General features: G+C 46.8%; 1 protein-coding gene across 1 annotated transcript in view; it reads right to left on the reverse strand.

Moving 5' to 3' along the window:
* The window catches only part of MB21D2 (Mab-21 domain containing 2), a 74,504-nt gene extending 51,940 nt beyond the window's left edge, over positions 1–22,564 (reverse strand). Inside the window, exon 1 of the mRNA XM_034782446.1 lies at positions 22,168–22,564. Coding sequence (XP_034638337.1) covers positions 22,168–22,372 — 205 coding nt within the window. The 5' untranslated portion in view covers positions 22,373–22,564. The remainder of the gene's footprint in view (positions 1–22,167) is intronic.
* Positions 22,565–22,831: the final 267 nt, after the last annotated feature.

Genomic DNA, 22,831 nt, shown 5'->3' on the forward strand with positions numbered 1-22,831 from the left:
TGGCACCTTTGAGACTAACAGAAGTATTGGGAGCATAAGCTTTCGTGGGTAAGAACCTCGCTTGCATCTGAAGAAGTGAGGTTCTTACCCACGAAAGCTTATGCTCCCAGTACTTCTGTTAGTCTCAAAGGTGCCACAGGACCCTCTGTTGCTTTTTACAGATTCAGACTAACACGGCTACCCCTCTGATACTTAAAATTGGATGCGTCTCTCCAAGCAGTTGGTTCCCTGGCTGTTCAGCCCAATCCTCTCGTGCATATTTGCTATCTGGCCACCACTAAGGAAATGGAGCCATTGTCGTGCATCGAGCCAGGGGGATGCTCAGTGCAGATGCCAGGCTTATCTGAGCTGACTGAAGTCAGATCGACAGACTGAGGGAAATGATGCACTCAGCTCTCAGAGAATCCATCGAGGACAAGTCCAAAGGAGGTAGGGCTCTTGGGGGAGTCATAGAACCACAGAAATGTAGGACTGGAAGGGACCTCAAGTGGTTATCAAGTCCAGCTCCCTGTGCTGAGGCAGGACCAAGTAAACCTAGACCAGCCTTGACAGGTGTTTGTCCAGCCGGTTCTTAAAAGCCTCCAGTGACGGGGATTCCACCACTTCCCTTGGAAGCCTGTTCCAGAGTTTAACTAGCCTTAGGCCGGGGCAGCGCTGTGAAGCGCGAGTGTAGTCGCAGCGTCAGCGCTGTGAGAGCTCTCGCAGCGCTGTATGTACTCCACCTCTCCGAGGGGAATAGCTTGCAGCGCTGCAGGCTCGGATTACACTGGCACTTTACAGCGCTGTACTCGCTGCGCTCGGGGGGGGGGGGGGGGGGATCATACCCCTGAGCGCAGCGAGTTGCAGTGCTGTACAGCGCCAGCGTAGCCAAGGCCTTAGAGTTAGAAAGCTTTTCCTAATGTCTAACCTGAATCTCCCTTGCTGCCGAGTACTTCTTGTCCCACTGTCAGTGGACATGGAGAAAATCAATAGACTGTCCTCGGTACAACAGCCCTTACCACAGGTGAAGACTCATCAGGTCCCCCCGAGTCTGCTTTTTTTTTTTTTTTTAAATCTTTCCTCACATGTCCGGTTCTCTAAAACTTACCGTTTTTCTTGCTCTCTTCTGGACTCTCTACAATTTATCCACATCCTACCTACAGTTCAGTGCCCAGAATTGGAGACCGCACTCTAACTGAGGCCTCACCAGCGCCGAGCAGAGCAGGACAATTACTTCTGGTGTCTTACAGATGACGGTCCTGTTAATACTGCTCTCCCACCCCAGTGATATTAGGCCTTTTTGCAACGGCATCACATAGTTGGCTCATGTTCAGTTTATGATGCACCACAACCCCCAGAACCTTTTCAGCAGTACCACCACCTAGCCAGCTAGTCCCCATTTTGGAGCTGTGCATTTAATTTTTCCTTTCTAAGTGAAGTTCTTTGCACTTGGCTTTACTGAATTTCATCTTGTTGAATTCAGACCAGTTCTCCAATTTGTCAAGATCATTTTGAATTTGAATTATGTCCTGCAAAAGTGTTGGCAATGCCTCCAAGTTTGGTGTCATCCAGAGATTTTTCTAAACATACTCTCCGAGTCATTAAATCAAAATATAAATTCTACTGGACCCAGAACTGACCCTTGTGAGACCCCACTAGATACATCCTCCCAGTTTGAGAGCAAGCTGCTGAAAACTACTTTTTGAGTATAGTCTTTCAGCCACCTTATAGTAGTTTTATCTAGACCACATTTCTATAGTTTGTTTGTGAGAATGTCACATGGGATCGAGTCAAAAGCCTTAGTTTAAAACAACAAAACACCACCAGCACTACAAACTCCACACAATAAATAAATAAAATAAATAAAGCAAGATATATCACGTCTACTGCTTCCCCCATCCACTAGGCCAGTAACTTCATCAAAGAAGGAAATTAGGTTGGTTTGGCATGTTTTTGTTCTTGACAAATTTATACTTGCTATTCTTCTATTCATATCATCCTCTAGGTGCTTACAAATTGATTGTTTAATAACTTCCACTATCTTCCCAGGTATCGAAGTTAGGCTGACTGGTCTACAATTCTCCCAGATTGTCTTTGTCACCCGTTTTAAAAGGCAGGTATTACATTTGCTCTTCTCCAGTTCCTCTGTCAATATACAAGGGGTCTGTCCCAAAAGCCTCAGTAAAGGGAATTGTGGTCTAAGTCAGTATTCTGCCAATCCCGCACCAACTGGACTTTTAATGGCCCGGTCAGCAGTGCTGACTGGAGCCGCCAGGGTCCCTTTTCGACCAGGTGTTCCAGTCGAAAACTGGACACCTGGCAACCTTACTGTCCCGAGTGGCACCTCACTGGCACTTAACTAAGGGTAGAAGGAAAAAGAAGACTGAAATGTCTTGCTAAACTTTAGACTCAAGCTTGCAAAGTAACAAGTCATTTTTAAATTAAATCTCTGTGCAAGCAGCAATGCTATTAACCCTTTAGTGATATAATCGCACAGGGAGATAGTGAATTTTGAGATCAAAACTCTGTTTGCTATGACTTTTCCTGAACTCTGTCCAGCTGTACATGAGAGAAAAACAGGTTTTGACAATGACGTTAACCCTCTAAATAGATGTAGATTTGTGGTTCCGATGGAGATTGCTAGAGGCAATCACACAATGCAATTGTCTGAGCTGCCTTTGCATATGATGTATTGCGTGTAACGTGTTTGCCTTGGCCAAACAGAACATTTGCTTCTGACATGTGACATTTCATGGAGATGGTCGACTGCAGGAGAAAGAGGATTTTAAATTAGCTTATTAGCTTTGTAGCTTCCAAATATAGCATGGAGACGAAGACAGTGAAAAATGTTCCCATTAAACACTGGACCAGCGTGACTTAGAAAGAAAGAATTGAGTGATTTGAACTGCAACGCTGGGATTTAATTTGCTGGAGACTTTCTTAATCACAATTATTTTGTACAAATTTCATCTTTCAATTCCATGCCTTGTTAAAAATAGTTCTTAGATTTGTTTTTAAGGCTTGGTGTATTGGGAACTTCACACTTTTTTTTTTCTTGACTTTAAGACTGGAGTCCTATGCATCTCTCGTGCTCATGCCTAAACCGCAAAGAGCAGAATGATTTGAAATGTATCAGGAGTTAGTTTATTTCCTTTTCAGAGACAGTCCAAACTCAAGCCGTTTTATCTGACCACTTGGTTCATGTCCCATTTCTTCTCCAAAAGTTGGAAGGTCAGAGAAGCAATATGGTCAACTCCAAAAATTCAAAAAAATTATGAGATTTAAAAAATATTGTTCTTCTAGGTCTCCTCTTTTCTTCAAGCCTTTAGGCTGCACTCAGGTCACACTTTTCAAGCTTTTCTCTACCACAGTGACGTTAGAAAATTATTTTAAAGAATGACAAACCCAAATCGGATCCATTGTGAGTGTGTTGCAGTGGCCTACGCAATTCTGCACGGACCACATTTTAGCGGCACCAGACACAGAAAAAGGAAAGGTCTTGGAGTTTTCTGCCCCAGTTGGTATTGACTCCATCCCTGTGGAGACGCTGCTTGGTGAGCTGTTCATGAGCATGCTAAGGAGAAATATCCTATGAGCTGAGTGGCCTGGGGGGACAGGGAAGGAGGGGAGGGAGGGAGTGTGACGGCGCTCAGACCTTGAGACCTCTCCTTTCCCCAATCCCTCCTGCTGAGTTCCCTGCCAAAGCAGAGTTATCTGTAGGGTATAAGAGAGGCTGTGTGCTGGCCTGGACTGGCCAGGAAATGGTCCCATGAATAATGCAATTTCATTCTTGCCTTTGCAGCAGTTCAGTTAAACCAGTGTCAGCCCCTGTGTGGGAATCTTATTTTGGTTTAAGAGCAATTTATTTTGGTTTAGCTTACACCTGTTCCTAGCTGACTCCAGCTAAACAGAAACAAACCTGGTTTAAACTGAAATAAAAAACTTCCACGCAGCCTTTTTTAACCAGTTTGAAATAGCACCGTATGTTTTGGTGGCCTGGCTCAGTGTGGAGAAGGCCCTTCAGCTCCTTTTAATATAGCAGTTGTCTTGGGAAAAGTGGTTAGTCCCTTGCCCTGTGCAAAATGTTCCCATCAAAGGCACCCAGACCGAGTCTGAGGGACAATGTGTTTGTGAAACCTGGCTTGTTCTGTGTCCATGAAATGGGCCACCCTGGGATCACCAGCTGGCCTCTCAGCCAAAGTGGCCAGGGAATAAGTGGGTTGTAGCCCACGAAAGCTCATGCTCTAATAAATGTGTTAGTCTGTATCCTCAAAAAGAACAGGAGTACTTGTGGCACCTTAGAGACTAACACGGCTGCTACCCTGAAATCCTTCCACACTGGCTGTTCCCTCTGGCGGCTCAAACTCAGGCCTGCAAATGAATCTACCAAAGATGGCCCCCACTTCTAGAGCCCGCGAACCAAGCCTACGGGCTCGCTGGAGCCCAGCCCTGTGGCATGAGTCTCAGCAGGAGTTCATGGCTTTGTGCCTTAGGCAACAGACAATGAGTAGCTTGCCTGCATTTGCACACTAACCCATCATCTTGTGGGGTCCTAACTCACAAACAGAGGGTTAAAAATACCCACACCCCACTCTCCGCACAGCTCCTCTGGGGTGGTATTTGAGGAATGTAGCCTGGGCTGCCTCTAGTCTCTCCGTTCTGACTGAAAAATGTAAAAAGCTTCAATGGGGCAGCGATCTTGGCGCTGAAATCCCATTGTCACTGTTTACAGCGTTATTTAATGGAAGATTTATTTGCATTGGAACAGCAGGGGCCCAGCATCAAAGGGCTGGTTTAGAGGCCTCTCCGCCGTCCCCCCAGCACAACGTAGATTCTTTCCCCACCCCCAGCGTTTTAGAAGCTTTCAGACGTCAGTGCAATTACTGAAGAGGCTGCAGTTAACATTTTAATGCCAAATCACAGAGGTAATTTAAATAGGGGATTGCTCTCATTGTTCTGTGGAAGGAGGTAAAAAGGGAAGGTCTGTGGGGAGAATGGAGCAGGAAAGGCAGAGACAAACCTACATTCTCCCCCTGTTCCCTCCCTCCATAGCACTCTAATGTTGATTTGTCTTGCTTAACTCTGGACGGCTTCTAGCTGCTCAGGTTGGACCTGTTCACATTGATGAAAGTTCTGCCACTGGCTGATGGGAGCAGGAGAAGACTTGTGATGGTGCTTCTCTCTGTTCAAGGTTTCTTGTGCTCAAACCCTGCAGACATATCTCCACTGCTTCAGTCATCAACACCCCCCCAAAACACACCTTTCAAGATCCAGGCATCCTACACGTGCCTATCATAACAATGGGTGGTGTTCCTCCTCCGGTGCACTAAACGCCCCAACGAGAACTATGTGGATACAACCAGACAATCACTGCACTCTCGAATGAACTCGTACAGGAAAATGATAGAAAGACAAAAACACCCTATCACCTGTGGGTGAACACTTTTCCTAAAGCCATCACTCTATACCTGACCCATCAGTCCTCATCCTCAAAGGAAACCTGCACAACACCCAAAAGACAAGCCTGGGAGTTTAAATTCATTACCCTTCCAGACACCAAAAATCACACACTGAACAGATACTGGATTTATGACACGTTACAACAATCTGTAACCCACTAACCCTCTCTTTTTGTCCTACGACTGCAGACGTGTTAACGGGCCTCTCTGCCTTGAATGGTCCCTTACAATATGTGCTACCTACAATCTATTCCACCTTGCAATTTGCAGTGACACTGGGAGTTCCTTTCCCAGGCCTGAAGAAGAGCTCTGTGAAGCTTGAAACCTTGTCTCTCCCACCAACAGAAACTGGTCCAATAACAAAACAAACAAACAAAAAAAAGATATTCCCTCCCCAACCTCATTTCCCTGTTCATTGCAGTCAGCTGGCTGTATCCACGCCCCTGGCCCATGACGCGGAGCACTCTAAGCCGCTGGCAGATGGGGAAATGCTGCTGATAGTTTGCCCACTTTCTCCTTGCTCCTTCTCCCTGTGTGTTAGAAACATGCCGACACAGCGATTGTGGTTTTTTAACTGTATCCTCTGCACAGCGCACTGGCCCAGGAGAGTGGGACACTAGCTCGGGTCCAGTAGCGTCTCTGGGAATCTCAGTGCAGGTCTGCAGGCACACGGTTCATCGAACACCTCACTTCAGTTAACAGATGTTATTTAAAGCTATTAAAAAAGTTGGTGGTAGAACAAAGGACAAACTAGACAAGTGGCTAGAGCCTGAAGCGTCCATGCCTGTCGGGATGGAAATGCCAGATTTCTGTGCATTCGGGGACACCTCTATTCTCTGCACCAAGCTGGGAAGGGAAGGAATCCCAAGCCGGGCGCTGCAGCTAGTATTGCAGTTTAGAGCTGTAAACACTGCTGCGGCTCTAACACGCCCCATCCCTCCCGGGATGAGGAAGTGACCAGCTTACACTAGCTATGGACCCACTGATCCATGTCTCTCCTTCCCAGGCACTCTACCCCCTCCCCCGCCATGTGCTGGGGTGCAGGGAGCACCCACTGAGCGGTGCCTGATAGCATTCAGGAATTTGGTTTTCCTCCTCCATGGCATCCTAAAGTTATACCCCACCTCGCTTGTGGCAGAACCACCTCCGTCCTGCTGGGGACCTGGCCTGTCTGCTACAAAATTAGGTAGAGTCTCTATCCTCTATTCTCCTACTGGGACAGACTTTTTTTTTTTTTTTTTAAACGGGGTTGGTTTATTACCATACCATTCCCAAGCCGTGCTAAAGGCTCAAGATCTCCACATGGCACTACCACACCCACTGGGTCATTGTCCTGCAAAAGCTGGTGACCCTATGGTTGCTGGGCGGGCTGATGATTGGTTACAGAGCTGTTCACAGCACAAAACGGTAGTGACCAGAGTCACTGCTGCCTGGCTCACGAGTGACCCACGTGGCACAAGTTGGGCGCCTGGGCACTGGTTTGGGGCCTCCAACACTCATCCCCTCCGGCTCCACGGGGCCTCAAAGGCAGATGGTGTTGGGCATGAACAGAGGCCCTCATCAATGCCTCTCCCTGGCAGCTCCCCACCAGACACTTACACATTTACTGAGTGCTTAGCAGTGGGGCTGGGAGTCGGACGCCTGAGTTCTACTCTTAATGGTGCCCTTGACTCCACGCACAACCTTGGGTAAGTCATTCAATTGCTGCGCCTTGCTTACCCATCAGTACAGTGGGGATACGCTCATGAATCATGGGCTGCACGGCACTGCATATGTGGCAATCATCCTTTCACTGAATTTTGGTGCCTATCAGCTGCAGTTAAAGAAAGGGGGGTTGCGGGGGAATCTGGATCCAGCTCTAATAGTGGATTCCCTTAGGGAGAAGGAAAAGTATCTTCACTCAGGGAGCATTTGCATCTTAGATAAATTGGTTAATGTACGTAGCATGCTTTGAAAATGGCAAAGTGCTATATAAATGCTGAGGATCGTTATTTATTATTGTCTTGGTGCACAAGGGCGGAAGCAGTGCTATTTAGAGAGGCAAATTAAGAACAACAGGAGGTCTCTTGACAAGCTGTATTTTCTTCTCTCCAAATGCAGCCGCAGGAAAGGGGGCTGAAGTTCCAGGGTGGGCTGAGCCTGTTTGAGGACAAACACCTCTCCACTTCCATCCACTCAGACCCCAAATCAGAGAAATACATCCCTTTCCAGAGGGACTCATCCGGGGCTGCCACTCCGGGTCAAGTGGGAGTAGGATCAGGCCCCAGCTGAATAAGTCATTTCTTTTGTTGGTTTTAAGTGATGCAAGATGTGTGTGTTTAATCAAATAGGAAAGATCAAGTGAATTCATTGTGCAAAATTCAATATACAGAAGTGCCCTCTTAACACTGTCATCTTAAAATAGATACATCATAAGAGAAGCAAGTTTATCTGCCTGCATTAAAAGCTGAAAACAGCTCTTAAGAAGCCAATTAGAATTAGCAAACATGAGCATTAAAAAGTTTGAAGACGTGAAGAAGGCAAATAAGATACCCGCCTTTTGAAACAAAAAAACCCCACATGATTTTGGGGGCTGACTTCTGATTTGTAACTGTTTGGGGTTGGTGCTGCCTTCAGGTTGACAATGCTGCTGTCAATCCGGGGGCAGACACCCTAAAAGTGTACGCATTCCCAAAACAAGATATTCAGTGGGAACATGTGCTTTTATGAAACCCTGCATTCGTTACATAGCCACAAGGGCCACTAGGGAATCTGACTCGCATTAGAAATTCAGCATCAAGGACTTGAACACTTTAATGAGCGATTCTGGTCAGGTTTCTCTAAAAAATGTAATCAAGTGAAATTCTTCCCTCCGATAGATTAATGCTATGAAATCCTCGCGCCTTTGTTTTCTGTGTACTGCGCTGTTAAGTTTCTGAGACCTCTACATGCAGAGAAAGCAGTCATTTAGTTCTCCGAGTTGCTGCAGCTTGTACAATCTGCACTCAGACTTGTGTTCTTTCTTGTTATTGTCTCGAATCTAGAAGTCATTTAGCATCCGGCTAGAAGATGTCTGCAAGCAGCGCTTCCCCATCAACTTGGTTTGGCCCAGTGAGCTGAGGGATACCTACAATCTTTAAAAACTGCACTATACGCAGCGAATGAAAGGAAGATTTGGGAAGTAGACTACTGCTCAGTTGGGAAAGAGGACTGCAGAGCTGTTGGAATGCCAGTCCTTACCTGTCTCCCCATATAAATGCAAACACCTCTTTGTGCATGGCAAACAATATGAAGTTATTAAAAACTACTTGAGTCTTGAATAGCAGTGATTCACCATGCATTGACGATCTGTACAGGCAGTATAGCGAGTCTGAGTTCTAATATTTCAGCAATTAAAAAACTGGAAGCAGCACAACAATTATCCCAATGTGCAGGTCTAGTAGAGGTGGTTGTAAGAATTGTAAGAAAGGAAGAGAGGTGAATTCAGACACCTTTGAGCCACAGAAATGGTATAACTCTGAATGTTGGCAAATGAAGTGCATTTAAAAGGAGATTAAGGCATTTCCCAAATACAAAGTCCTACTTAACTTGCACTCAATTGCTTCTTTCTTCTTTGCTGTAAACTCCAGATTCTTCAGTGCACTGGGCTGTGTTGTAGAGAAACTCAGTCAGCAGCAGCAGCAAAACAAGTTTATGGATGTCAATCTCACTGCACACATGAGAGTTTGCAGGTTCCTGAAAAGTGCCCTGTAGTTCAGGTCCTGCCACACTGATCCAAGGATGGAGATTAGAGTTATCAACTTTGACACTCAGCAGTAACGTGTCACAACGGATTAAATCACTACAGCATGAAATGACAGCAAATGCAGCTCTCCGGCTCTTCTAAGTTACAGATTTAATAAAGGAACTCAAAAAAAACCCTGAAGCATCTCCAAACATCGTCTCATGTATTAGAGCCAAATGCAGCTTTAAATGCAGGTTTTACATACAAAACATAAGAACGGCCAAACTGGGTCAGACCAAAGGTCCATCCAGCCCAGTATCCTGTCTACCGACAGTGGCCAATGCCAGGTGCCCCAGAGGGAATGAACAAGACAGGTAATGACCAAGTGATCCATCCCATCGCCCACTCCCAGCTTCCGGCAAACAGAGGCTAGGGACACCATCCCTGCCCATCCTGGCTAATAGCCATTGATGGACTTATCCTCCACAAACTTATTTAGTTCTTTTTTGAACCCTGTTATAGTCTTGGCCTTCACAACATCCTCTGGCAAAGAGTTCCACAGGTTGACTGTGCGTTGTGTGAAAAAATATTTCCTTCTGTTTGTTTTAAACCTGCTGCCTATTAATTTCATTTGTTGATCTCTAGTTCTTGTGTTATGTGAAGGAGTAAACAACACTTCCTTAATCACTTTCTCCACACCAGTCATGATTTTATAGACCTCTATCATATCCCCCCTTAGTCGTCTCTTTTTAAAGATGAAAAATCCAAGTCTTATTAATCTCTCCTCATATGGCAGCCGTTCCATACCCCTAATCATTTTTGTTGTCCTCTTCTGAACCTTTTCCAATATATCTTTTTTGAGATACGGTGACCACTTCTGCACGCAATATTCAAGATGTGGGTGTACTATGGATTTATATAGAGACAATATGATATTTTCTGTCTTATCATCTATCCCTTTGTTAGTTATTCACAACATTGTTCAACATCTTCATTAATGATCTGGATGATGGGATGGATTGCACCCTCAGCAAGTTTGCAGATGACGCTAAGCTGGAGAGGTAGATACACTGGAGGGTAGGGATAGGGTCCAGAGTGACCTAGACAAATTGGAGGATTGGGCCAAAAGAAACCTGATGAGGTTCAACAAGGACAAGTGCAGAGTCCTGCACTTAGGACAGAAGAATCCCATGCACCGCTACAGGCTGAGGACCAATTGGCTAAGTGGCAGTTCTGCAGAAAAGGACCTGGGGATTACAGTGGAAGAGAAGCTGGATATGAGTCAGCAGTGTGCCCTCATTGCCAAGAAGTCCAACAGCATATTGGGCTGCATTAGTAGGAGCATTGCCAGCAGATTGAGGGAAGTGATTATTCCCCTCTATTCGGCACTGGTGAGGCCACATCTGGAGTATTTTGTCCAGTTTTGGACCCCACACTACAGAAAGGATGAGGACAAATTGGAGAGAGTCCGGCGGAGGGCAACGTAAATGATTAGGGGGCTGGGGCACATGACTTATGAGGAGAGGCTGAGGGAACTGGGCTTATTTAGTCTGCAGAAAAGAAGAGTGAAGGGGGATTTGATAGCAGGCTTCAACTACCTAAAGGGGGGTTCCAAAGAGGATGGAGCTCGGCTATTTTCAGAGAACGATCCACAATGACTTCAAGATTTCTTTCCTGAGTGATAACAGCTAATTTAGACCCCAATATTTTATATGTATAGTTGGGGTTGTGTTTTCCAATCTGCATTACTTTATCAACATTGAATTTCACCTGCTATTTTGTTACCCAGTCACCCAGTTTTGAGAGATCCTTTTGTAGCTCTTCACAGTCTGCCTGGCATTTAACTGGCTTGAGTAGTTTTGTATCATCTGCAAATTTTGCCACCTCACAGTTTACCCCTTTTTCCAGATCATTTATGAATAGGTTGAATAGGTCTGGGCCTAGTAGAGACCCCTGGGGGACACCACTATTTACCTCTCTCCATTCTGAAAACTGACCATTTATTCCTACTCTTTGTTTCCTATTTTTTAACCAGTTACCAATCCATGAGAGAACCTTCCCTCTTACCCCATGACAGCTTACTTTGCTTAAGAGCCTCTGGTGAGGGACCTTGTCAATGACATTCTGAAAATGTAAGTACACTATATCCACCGGATCCACCTGTTCACATGCTTGTTGACCCCCTCAAAGAATTCTAGTAGATTGGTGGGGCATGATTTCCCTTTACAAAAACCATGTTGACTCTTCAACAAATTATGTTCGTCTATGTGTCTGACAATTCTCTTCTTTACTATAGTTTCAATCAGTTTGCCCGGTACTGAAATCAGGCTTACTGGCCTGTAATTGCTGGGATCACCTCCGGAGCCCTTTTTATTAATTGGCGTCACATTAGCCATCCTGCAGCCATTTGGTACAGAAGCTGATTTAAATGACAGGTTACAAACTACAGTTAGTAGTTCTGCAATTTCACATTTGAGTTCCTTCAGAACTCTTGGGTGATACCATCTGGTCCTGGTGACTGTTTAGTTTGTCAATTTGTTCCAAAACCTCCTCTAATGACACCTCAATCTGGGACAGTTCCTCAGATTTGTCACCTAAAAAGAATGGCTCAGCTATGGGAATCTCCCTCACATCCTCAGCCGTGAAGACCAATGCAAAGAATTCATTTAGTTTTTCTGCAATGGCCTTATCGTCCTTGAGTGCTCCTTTAGCATCTCGATTGTCCAGTGGCCCCACTGGTTGTTTAGCAGGCTTCCTGCTTCTGATGTACTTAAAAAAAAAAATCTGCTATTAATTTTTTTGAGTCTTTGGCTAACTGTTCTTCAAATTCTTTTTTGACCTTCCTAATTATACTTTTACACTTCATTTGCCAGAGTTTTATGCTTCTTTCTATTTTCCTCACTAGGATTTAACTACCACTTTTTAAAGGATGCCTTTTTGCCTCTCACTGCTTCTTTTACTTTGTTGTTTAGCCACAGTGGCTCGTTTTTGGTTCTCTTACTATGATTTTTAATTTAGGGTACACATGAGCCTCTATTATGGTGTCTTTAAAAGGTTTCCACGCAGCTTGCAGGGATTTCACTTTTGGTGCTGTACCTTCTAATTTCTGTTTCACTAACCTCCTCATTTTTGTGTAGTTTCCCTTTCTGAAATTAAATGCTACAGTGGTGGGCTGATGTGGGTTTTCCCAGCCACAGGATGTTAATTTAATTAAATTATGGTCACTATTACCAAGCAGTCCAGCTATATTCACCTCTTGGACCTGATCCTGTGCTCAACATAGGACTAAATCAAGAACTGCCTCTCCTCTTGTGGGTTCCAGGACTAGCTGCTCCAAGAAGCAGTCATTTAAGGGGCAGAAGAGAAGCAGAGAAGTTAATTGCATTTGTCTTAACCTTTGAGACTATGATTGTGTTTCATTACTAATCAAAAGGTCCCACCATATGCATGGAAAAGCTAAGGCCATGTCTACACTACCACTTTTGTCAGTATAACTTATGTCGCTCAGGGGCATGAAACCCCCTCCCCCCCCCCCCCCCGCGACATAAAAGTTACACCGACAGAAGCACTGGTGCGGACAGCGCTACGTCGGCGGGAGCGGCTACACGAGCGATCTTACAGTGGCACAGCTCTATCGGTATTGCTAGCATAGACATGGCTTAAGACAAGAGACATTTTAGAACGAAAGCACACGGGCTAGCATTTCAGTTCAAGCTCTCCTGCTCTGTGGCAGGAACATACGTTGTACGTCTCAGTAGCTGCATCCAGCAACAATATTCTGTACATACTCAGCTATTCTGGACAAGCTGACTTTCATTCACGAGCGCCCACTGTGTCGAGAGGTGGGAGTATTCCACTTAGCAAGATGCACTTGGGAAAGGAAAAATCCTACATCCAACCACTTCTACTTTCCATCTCTCAAATCACAACCCCAGGCTGCGTGTGTGTCACACAGTGTGATTACACTCTTTCCTAGGTCCTTGTGGTTACCCACACCGGTATCCGTGGTTTCAACAATATAGGATAGCTGTCACTTTCTGTCCCAGACTGCTGCACCCTGCTGCTCGGTGAGCTTGGACCATACATTCCACACCAGCTCTGGCTGAAGCCAGGACTGTACTTTTAACTGTAGTTTGTAAGGAGCTTTGGGAATTATTTACTAGACCTTAATAAGTAGGTCACTTTATAACCTCTCTCTGAGGCCAAGCCGCTTGATCAGCACGCAAGGAGAGCACATCAGTACCTTCCTACAGTGTTTGTTTGAATACTTTCTGAAGCTTGCTGGTCAGTTTTGCATGCCCTATCTCAGATATGGCCTCATCACAGCCTTAGCAGAAAGAACTGCCCTACAGCATCCTAGTGCTCAAGGCCTGCAGCAATGCAACGCTGAGTTGCTGTATTTTAGACTAATACTACAGCAAACTGAAGTTCTCTTCTTAAAGGTCATGATCTTAGTCTTCAAAATGTTATTCCCTTTTAACATCGCCTGGAACATGGTCACTAGCAGTTCTGGGCCACAACTGTCATATTCCTGCAGTTACACCTCATTTTTGACATTACAACAGCCCGCAGAGACCTCAACCAAGATGACAGCCCCTGGCAGTAGGCCATACATAGACACACCAAGCCAGCCCGACACTGCCAAGCCAAACAGGTTGCACAAGTAGAGGAAGGATTATTATCCCCATTTTACAGACAGGGAATTGAGGCACAGACAGGTAAAGTTTCCAAAAATGCCTCAATCCCATTGAAAGTCAATAGACTCACGCACTTGCCCAACTAGGGTAGGGCAGGGCACTGAGCCCAGGTCTGAGGAGTCCCAGTCCAATGCCTTAACTACAGTCTATGAGGCTGTGATTCAAATTCATCAGTCTCCATTGTTCGATGCCCAGAAGCCACGCAGCACAGCACAGCACTATTAGCAGCCTCCTCTCCAAAGGGGCCTGGAAAGGAGCAGAAGGGAAGAAAAGGTAGCCCAGATCCCAGCCTCGTGGTTTCTGCACCTTAACATTAGTAATCACCCCTCATTCTGAACACTGTACATCAACCCAATCAGCACAAAGTGCATGAACTATATAGTAATTAATGCTCTAAATTAGACTACAGCATACTGTCGGACGGATGAAAGACAGCACGTTAATAAGACCACTGTACTTTACTTAGCATCAAGGGGACCTTTGACGCCTGTGTTTAACAAATCAGTTCAAGGAAGGTTTGTTCCTTCTAATTGAAGCTACTGCAGAAGACTGTCTGAGAGAGGCGATCCACTGAAACAGGTTTTTGAAAATGAGAGAGGATGTATCCCAAAGGAGTCCGCGCAGTGTAGGGATCAGGCCAGGCGAGCTCGCTATCGCTGCGCACGCAGACCCGCCGATCAGAGGTCTGAAAGGAGGGCAAGGATACGGTTGCCCACTCACGGCAGAGCACTTTGCTATTTGCAATCAAAAGCACCACGTCAGAGCAGCACAGGAGTTTCTCTGTTAACGAGAGCGCAATCCACGCCATCATCCGCCAGTCAGAACAGCAGCAGCTGCTGGAAGAATTATTCTGAAGGCCTGGAAGAAACCAGGTTACAAGTTGCACTAGCAGACAAGCAGCAACGCCCACATCTCTGTGACTGGTACGTTAAGGTTACAAATAGATTTTTATTATTAAAACCTGCAGCCTCTGCAACCACAGGAACTATGCAGTTCAGAAAAGATCCCCAAAGCGTTTGAATTGGTTTGACCAGTGAAGGGAGTGTAGATACATATTCCGTGTTCAGAGAGTTTCTTGAACTCACACGTGGCCCATATCACATTTCAGTGCCCAAGTTGAGCCCTGGGCTGGCGGTTTGACACATCTGCCCAAGAGTCATTTCCCATCCACCAAATCCACCAGCCAGCTGGGCCAATTCGCCCTCCCTCAGTAAGCTCCGGTGTGCGCGCATCCATGCTGCAAGATAGCCCGTGCTGCAATGCCCATCACAGCTCCCCAGCGCCGCCTCGGAACGAGCCGCAGCCTGGCTCTGTCCCTCCCAACCCACTCCAGCCACATGGCCCCGTACGATCGCAGAGTGCCCCAATAATTCAACTAAGCTAGCACACGACTTCTTTACCAAACAGAAGATTATTACATTTTCATTTCTAATCAGAGGCTATTTAAAAATAAACATTGCCCAGAGTTAGAGAGGGGGGTGAAGAGAGAGAGATCTAGCTCCTTATTAGACGAACGGTTGGCAACTGGTGGTGAAGAGTGAGGCAGAATTAAGGTGCATTCTTTTCAAAGTGTGCAACATGATTCCCCTCCCCCCCGCCCCCTTCCCAATTCAGATCAAGGGGAGTTTAGCTCAGGAAGGATCTCCTCCTGCTTGAAAAGAAGGGCTGAAGAATTGCAAAGGCTATGGTCCTTTCCTCCTCAAACCATTAATCTCATTTTGGTAGTTCCATGACTTGTTTTAATCTGTGAGCTATGTATTCCAAAGAGCAGGATAGCATCTATCACTGCCGTCTCCTGGACAGAATCAGAATCACTCAACTCTGGGGCAAAGGCCCTATATTGCACAACAGTAACTTTCCTTAGGTCAAGGGGTAGGGATTGTGCTTGAAAAACAACGGGATCTGGATTTTACCCCTGCTGCTGCCATGAAGTTCCAAGTGGACACGTTGTCACTATCTATTTGTATTACTGTACTACATAGTTGCCCCCATCGTGGCCCAGGACCCCACTGTGCTAGGCACTGTAAAAACAGAAGAAAAAGACAGTCCCCTCTCCCAAAGCTTATAACCTAAGTAAAAGGCAAGGAGACAACAGATGGATACAGATGGATGGAGGAGCACAAGGAAACAGCGGGACAGCAGTGGTCAGCATGTGAAGCCATGGCCTCGGCATACCAACAGCCTAACACTGTCGTGTTTTTTGTAGGTATCACGGAAAAGGAGAGTTTCTGGGAGGAATCTGAAGGAGGATAACAAGATAGCTTTGTGGATGTTTACAGGGACCTCCTCACCAGCTTGCAGGTCAACATGGGAAGCGATCTTTGCAGCTGCATTCTGAATGGATGAGCGGGGCAAGACTGCATTTGTCAAGGCCAGAGAAAAGGATGTTGTGGTAATTAAGACAGGAGAAGAGAGGCAGAACAAGGAGTTTTAGCTGTGTGGACAGTAAAAGCTGTATCTTAGGGCTTGTCTATACTTACGGGGGGATCAACGCGTGGCGATCGATGCATCAGCAGTCGATTTAGCAGGTCTAGTGAAGATCGAGAACAGTAAGGGGAGTCAACGGAAGAGCGTCTCCTGTTGACATCACACAGTGTGGACCCCCCAGTAAAAAGATCTAAGCTACGTTGACTTGAGTTACACTGTTCACATAACTCAATTTGCGTAGCTTAGATCAACTTTTCCCTGTAGTGTAGATAAGGCCTCAGAGATGTTATGCAGACAGAATTGTTAAGATTTAGACACAGCTTAGATACCACTTGTCCGTGGACTTGGTACAGTGTTCTGTGATAGGGAAAACCAGCAGAGGTTTGGTGTCTGCAAAGTCAAAATTAAGTTTTGTTCAAATCTGCCTTCCATATAACCCAGCCCTCCCCCATGTTTGGGGGCTTGAGAGCCTGAGGAGGGACAGACCATTCTGGTTGTGGTCACTTGATAACTGACGACTTAGTCCTGCCAGGAGTGCAGGGGACTGGACCAGAGACCTCTCCAGGTCCCTTCCAGTTCTACGATTCTATGACAAACAAGCTGTGGTTTGGCTAGATCCCCATTTTCCAATCGTCAAATACTTTTGAAGGGGGGTGAGATTATAACCGTGGACCCCGAAGGAAACCCTGCACATGGACAGATCTTGTACGGACCAGCAGAGACACTGCATGTGTCTGAATGAGTGAAAAGAAAACCTTCAAAGCGAGAATTAAATCAAACATGTCCTCTGCAGTGATTAACAAGAGAAATAACTGCCACGCTGCAGAGTAGAGCCCCCAGAAATGCCCATTAAGCATCAGAGCTTTCCTAGAAACACATTTTTGCATACTAGAGAAAAAAAAAAATCTTCCAGTGGAGGGGTTTCCTAGAATTGCAAAGTTTTAACTCCCCTTCCTAAGCAACTCTACCACTTGTGTCATTGTTCCTCATTTCTACTTCCACTTTGATTTTGAATACTAAATAAAACTAATCAGCTGGCTAAGAGAAAGCTGAACAACTTGTTTCCAGGCTAGAAATATTCCAAGTCTGGTAGTCGCATCTGTCTTGTTTATGCTGCTTTCGCGCTAGGTGTTCATGCAAAGTCATGTGGAAGAAAAAAAACCAATTCACGTATCCTAGTTACCATCCTTCTGTAGGAACAGAATTATAATTTGCCCTTAAAGCAAAATTGGGCTTGGCAAGTATTCCCAAAATCCTTTACAAATATTTCCCCGGACTTTAAGAACGGGTGTTGGGCAAGTACTTGACAATCCCGCCTTGAGAATTTGTGTGCCCGGAAGACATGTTCTTAGCTAGTAAACTAAACAGCCTGCGTCACCACCTAACGTTTCAAAATAGTAATTGAGTGACTTCTCCAGCTTGTTCGCTCAACTGTCTCAGAGGCCGTTAGGACAAAGCTTCTCAGGCTGTCTTCACTGTACAAAAGGTGCGGGGGGTTTATATGGAGATAAAGGAGACAAGGGGGGGAGGGATAGCTCAGTGGTTTGAGCATTGGCCTGCTAAACCCAGGGTTGTGAGTTCAATCCTTAAGGGGGCCATTTAGGGATCTGAGGCAAAAATCCATCTGGGGATTGGTCCTGCTTTGAGCAGGGGGTTGGACTAGATACCTCCTGAGGTCCCTTCCAACCCTGACATTCTATGATTCGAAGGCACGGCTTTTAAATCTTGACTAGCCACATCCCAGTATTCTCCGGGGGGGCGCCATAAGGATAGGGTTGACTTCAACTAGCTACATCGAGGTACGAGCTACCTGTGCTTTGTTTCCATCAGGATTTTGCATTGAGATAGCTACCATTTTCTGCACCCAAGGCAGAGCCTCAAACATAAACCCAGACACTCATGGCCTGCAGGGAGAGGGACCCAGCAAAAGCCAGAGACAAAGGATACTGTGATGCAGAATAAGGTTGTTCTTAACAGCTGTGTGGTATGTATGCAACAGCACAGGGGCACATCAGCAAGGAGACGCCTATCGTGATTGGCCTCTCTTGGAAAAGAGGGAGGGACAAAATCTTGACTCCGGAGAGATCATTCCACTCCCATAGCTATTTCTGCTCCTCAGTACAGCACCAGAATCAAAGTCTCTCTCCACCTACCATAGACAGAGAGTAACATTTCCAAGAGTGCCTAACAGAAGTGCCTTGAAGCCTAAGGCCTGATCTACATGAGACAATTTTACTGGCCTAGCTGTACCTGTTAGAAGCTAGTGGGGGGACGGGACCACAGGGTGTAGCAAGACCACCACCCTAACCAATATCGCTATGCCAACAAAAGCCCTAGTGTAGCTGCAGTCACACCAGCAGGAGCGTCCTTTCGCTTGGCTGAGCTCTCTCCCACCTGGGGAGGTTTTCTGGAATATCTCCCCCAGTACATCTATCCCAGTAAGCCCTTGTAAATGTAGACAAGGCCAAAGGTCTCACGGAAAGTCACTGGGACTCAACCTACAAACTCATCAGCTGCTTTGGAAAATCTTACCCACCCCACCACCTGCCCAGTGTCAGAGGACAGAACAACCACCACCCTTTAGAACGCCCGTGAGATTGTCAAAGGACTGAGGCTGCAATGTTTGGACTTGCACACCCCCCGAAAAGGTTGTGTGGAGCTGAGATTTTGTCCCTTCCCTCTTGTGGAGACTCCTGTGGAGATTAGACCTATTTAGGCAACAAACAAAACAGTCGAGGTTTGTGAAAATGGCCTCACTAAAGGATCAAGATGAATAACCCCCATCCCCCCTTCTCTATATGGCTATAAGCAAGTCTGAGCCCACCTGGAACAAAGGGACCATTACAGATTTCCTTAAGGCTGCCGGCACCCCTAAAAAGAAAAGAATCCAAGAGTCAGGACCCCTAGGAGAAAGCCACAGGCTAGCTTGAGGCAGCAGCAGCAGTGCCGGGAATTTCAGAGGTCGGTTTAGTACTCAGTGCTAAACCACGGGGCCTAGTCCTAAGAGCCCAGTGTAGGTTTTTAAAATTTCACAGCACATCTGTGCATCACGAACAGCCGGAGCTGCAGCTATCGCCGCCTCCTACATTAGCCAGAGCAGTTCAGTTCTTCTTTTGTTCTAAACGCTTTGCGTAGAATCTTCCTTGATACACAGCTAATTCCTCTCTGGGGTTCACGGCCTGATAAAGAGGGAACAGTCCTGCCTTGGATGAACACCCCAATAGGACTATTTTATCTAGAGACTAATACGGTCGCCATCACAACAGTATCCATGACACGTGTCAGGCACTTGGAATTCATCATCACAGCAGCACAGTGAGGTCGGGAACTATTGCTTTCCTTATCCTACCAGCAGAGAACTGAGAGCGAGTATAAGCATCTTGTCCAAGGTCTCAAAGAAGTCAGTGGCAGAGCTAAAAGTTAGACCCTGATCTCCAAAGTCCCGATAGTACGAGACCATTCTTCCTCCCCAATTTTCCCCATTTAGGACCCTAATTATGCAAGCCCCACCCATCTCCATCACTTAACACACAGAGGACACAACCACACAGCTAAACTTCAAACAATCCTCAAGTGACGCTCAGCATAAACAGGGAAACGTACCCAGTAGGGGCTCCCCAGCACGCGCACTTCCAGTGCTACAGCATTAACAGGACTGCGAGCTCTTTGGGAGAGTGCCTAGTTGTGCTACCACAATCCAAACAACTATATAAACAAACACCTGCTCCATCTAGGTCAGAGTCATAAGGTTGCAGCTACAAACATCTTCCCTAGCTTTCAGGGACACAGGCTGTTGGGACCACGGTACCGGGTCTGAGGTAACAGAACAGCAGTTCATTAACTTTTCCAGTGCTCAGCTGTCCAATAGCTAGGGAGAAAAAGGGTATGAGACAGGGAGCACGAAACTCAACCTTTTAAATACCGGTGAGAGAGGGTATTTCTCCACGGGGCCTGGGCCTGGAGTCTTTTCTCTGGCAAAATTCCTTCCACTGGAAGTGGTTTAATTTTGACTCAAGCAAAACCCGCCCGACACGACGTAGGCGAGAACATCACTTCTGTGAACACCCCACGTCAGTATGCTAACAGCATGCTTCAGCCTGCAGATTTGTACACACAGCATTCTGACAGAAAGAGACTGATGGATATTCTGACATATTTCAGACTCCACAATTGTAGCTGAAGCAGTCCCCCTTGTGCATTATACGGGCCGGGACGCTTTGTTAATTTGTGTAAGCACCAAGTAGCCAAGAGTTCCCGATCTATTCTGAGCAGCCGGCCATCAGGCTGGCTAGGAAGAAACAGAAGGTGTTGTGCCACCGTCACACCCAATGTCTGCATGGGGGAGGGGAGACGTACAGGTGAAGAAATGCACTGCCTGGCACTTTGGAAAGATGCTGTGTAGTTATTTACAAACCAAAGAGCTTTGCAGACAAGCTATCGTGAGGCGGTCGCTCATTTCTACCTGTTGATGTTTTCCCCACACAATCCCAACTGAGAGGTTTGTCAGATCAGGATAGTGGGTGGAACCCTGGCCTCACTGGCGAGAATGGCAAGACTCCCATTGACTTCAGTGGGGCCAGAATTCCATGCAGGGAGGGTTGTTGTTTTTTTAAAAAGGAAGAAGGAAACCCCCCCTCCCAAAAACCGCAGTTATAACCAGTGCCATTAAACATTTCAACACTTGGCCCTTGTTCTCAAGCTAAAGTTAGTGACTTATATTTTTTCTTTTTCATGTAAGGCTGGAATGGATGTATCTATTGACTATCTGAATCCCAAAGCAAGCAATTACCCACTAGCTAGTCATCCTAGATAACCAGAGTTCAGCAGGTAGTCACTTGTTTAACATAAGTACTGTACATTTATGACTAAAGAGGAAGTGATCAGTTAGTGATTTCTGGACTATGATAGCATCACGCTTTCATATCAAAATGCGGTATAGGTTAATTATTAATCAATTGATTCTGTGCAGCCCCGCACATGCATATGTACTTTACCTGTTTCGTTACATATATGCTTTGGAGAGAAAGAAAGAAACACACACTGCTTGAAGCACAGAGCTATTTACTGACCCTACATTCTATTTCAATGGCTTGACCTCAGACTCTTAAATATCAGATAAAACTTTGAACCTGCCACATATATGTTTCACTCTTCTGTTATTTTAATGAAAAAATGCTTGTGATGCTGATGTAAACCCAAAAGCTTGATGTCAAGATCCATTACAAAGGATCCTTTCTATATTAAAGATTTCTGCTCAGATTAATAATTTTTAACCAATGCAGGGTAAATATTCATCAGTGACTGTACTGCAGGTGGAGTTCAAACGTTAGTCACTCTGCATTTCATCTGTGCTAACTCTTTGTCATCCAAGAGCCTGGGTGATTTAAGCAGTGGGGTGGCTGCCATTTGTTTGAGTCTGGTTTCAGGATCCCCACACCTGTGATGAATCAAAGTTACACGCAAACTAGAATTCTCCAGCCCAGCCACTGTCCCTGGTCCACAGGATACAAGTTTTGCAACCAAGCCTAGAAACACGGCTCACGGGAGGGCTGGTGTGCTAGCAACTAAACCATCTGGCTACACCTAGACCGACCCCTGATCTGCAACTATATCACTAGTCTCCATACAGGAAATAAATAAATAAATAACGGAGAGTGCCAGTGGCCTCGCCTGACCCCCACCCGCCCAAGGCCACGAGTGTGCGTCTGAGTCGGGCACACACCAGCTGTGTGTTTGCACACCTACAGCCAGGAAGGAAGGTGTGCCTGGCACTCACACGAAGGGGAGAAAAGAGAATTTTAATGTAAAAAGGAGGGAGAAAAAAACAAACACCTCAACCTGGCACAAATCCACCCCCCGGCCCAGGCGGGTTCGGGGACCCCCGGTTCTGCCCCCCGCTCACCGAGCATGGAGAAGATGAAGTCTTTGGCCGTGTGGATCTCCAGGGCTCGCTGGTCGTCGTACTCCCGCTGGTCGTGCTTGGTGAATTCCTGGATGAGTTTATTCAATTCCTCCGTGCGGGCTCCGGACCTGAAATCGAGCTCGGGGCCGGCGGGCTTGCTGGGAGCGCCCAGGGGTCCGGGCTTGCTGCCGATCGGCGCCGCCATCTTCACGCACACGAGCCAGCGGAGCTGGAGCGGCAGCGGCGAGCCTCTCCCCGCGGCGCGGCGGGCCCGGGGCTCCCCTGGCGGCGGCGAGCTCGGCAGCCGAGCCTCCCTCCCCCCGCCCGCCGGCGAGCTGGAAACAATGTGACAGTCCCCGGCGCGCCGCGCAACAAGCGGCTGCTGGTGCCGACGCGAGCCCGTTAAAGGGGCCGCGCCGCGCCGCGCCGCGGAGCGAAGTGGAGCCCGGCCCGTGTGCACGGCGGCGGCGCCTGCTCCGAATCCAGCCCGGGGCGGGGGTGATGCGGGGCGACTCCTCCTGCGGCTGCTGGTAGGTGCCGCTCCAAGCCTCGCCCTCGGCCAGGACCGGGCCTGGGAAGCCGGAGCTGGCGCCCCCAGCCCTGGCGAGCCCCGAGCTCGCCGCCGCCGCCGGGTGCCAGCCCTGGCCGAGGGACTCGCCTGGGG

The sequence above is a fragment of the Trachemys scripta genome, chromosome 9, assembly GCF_013100865.1.
Source record: "Trachemys scripta elegans isolate TJP31775 chromosome 9, CAS_Tse_1.0, whole genome shotgun sequence".
In the NCBI taxonomy this organism is placed as follows: Eukaryota; Metazoa; Chordata; order Testudines; family Emydidae; genus Trachemys; species Trachemys scripta.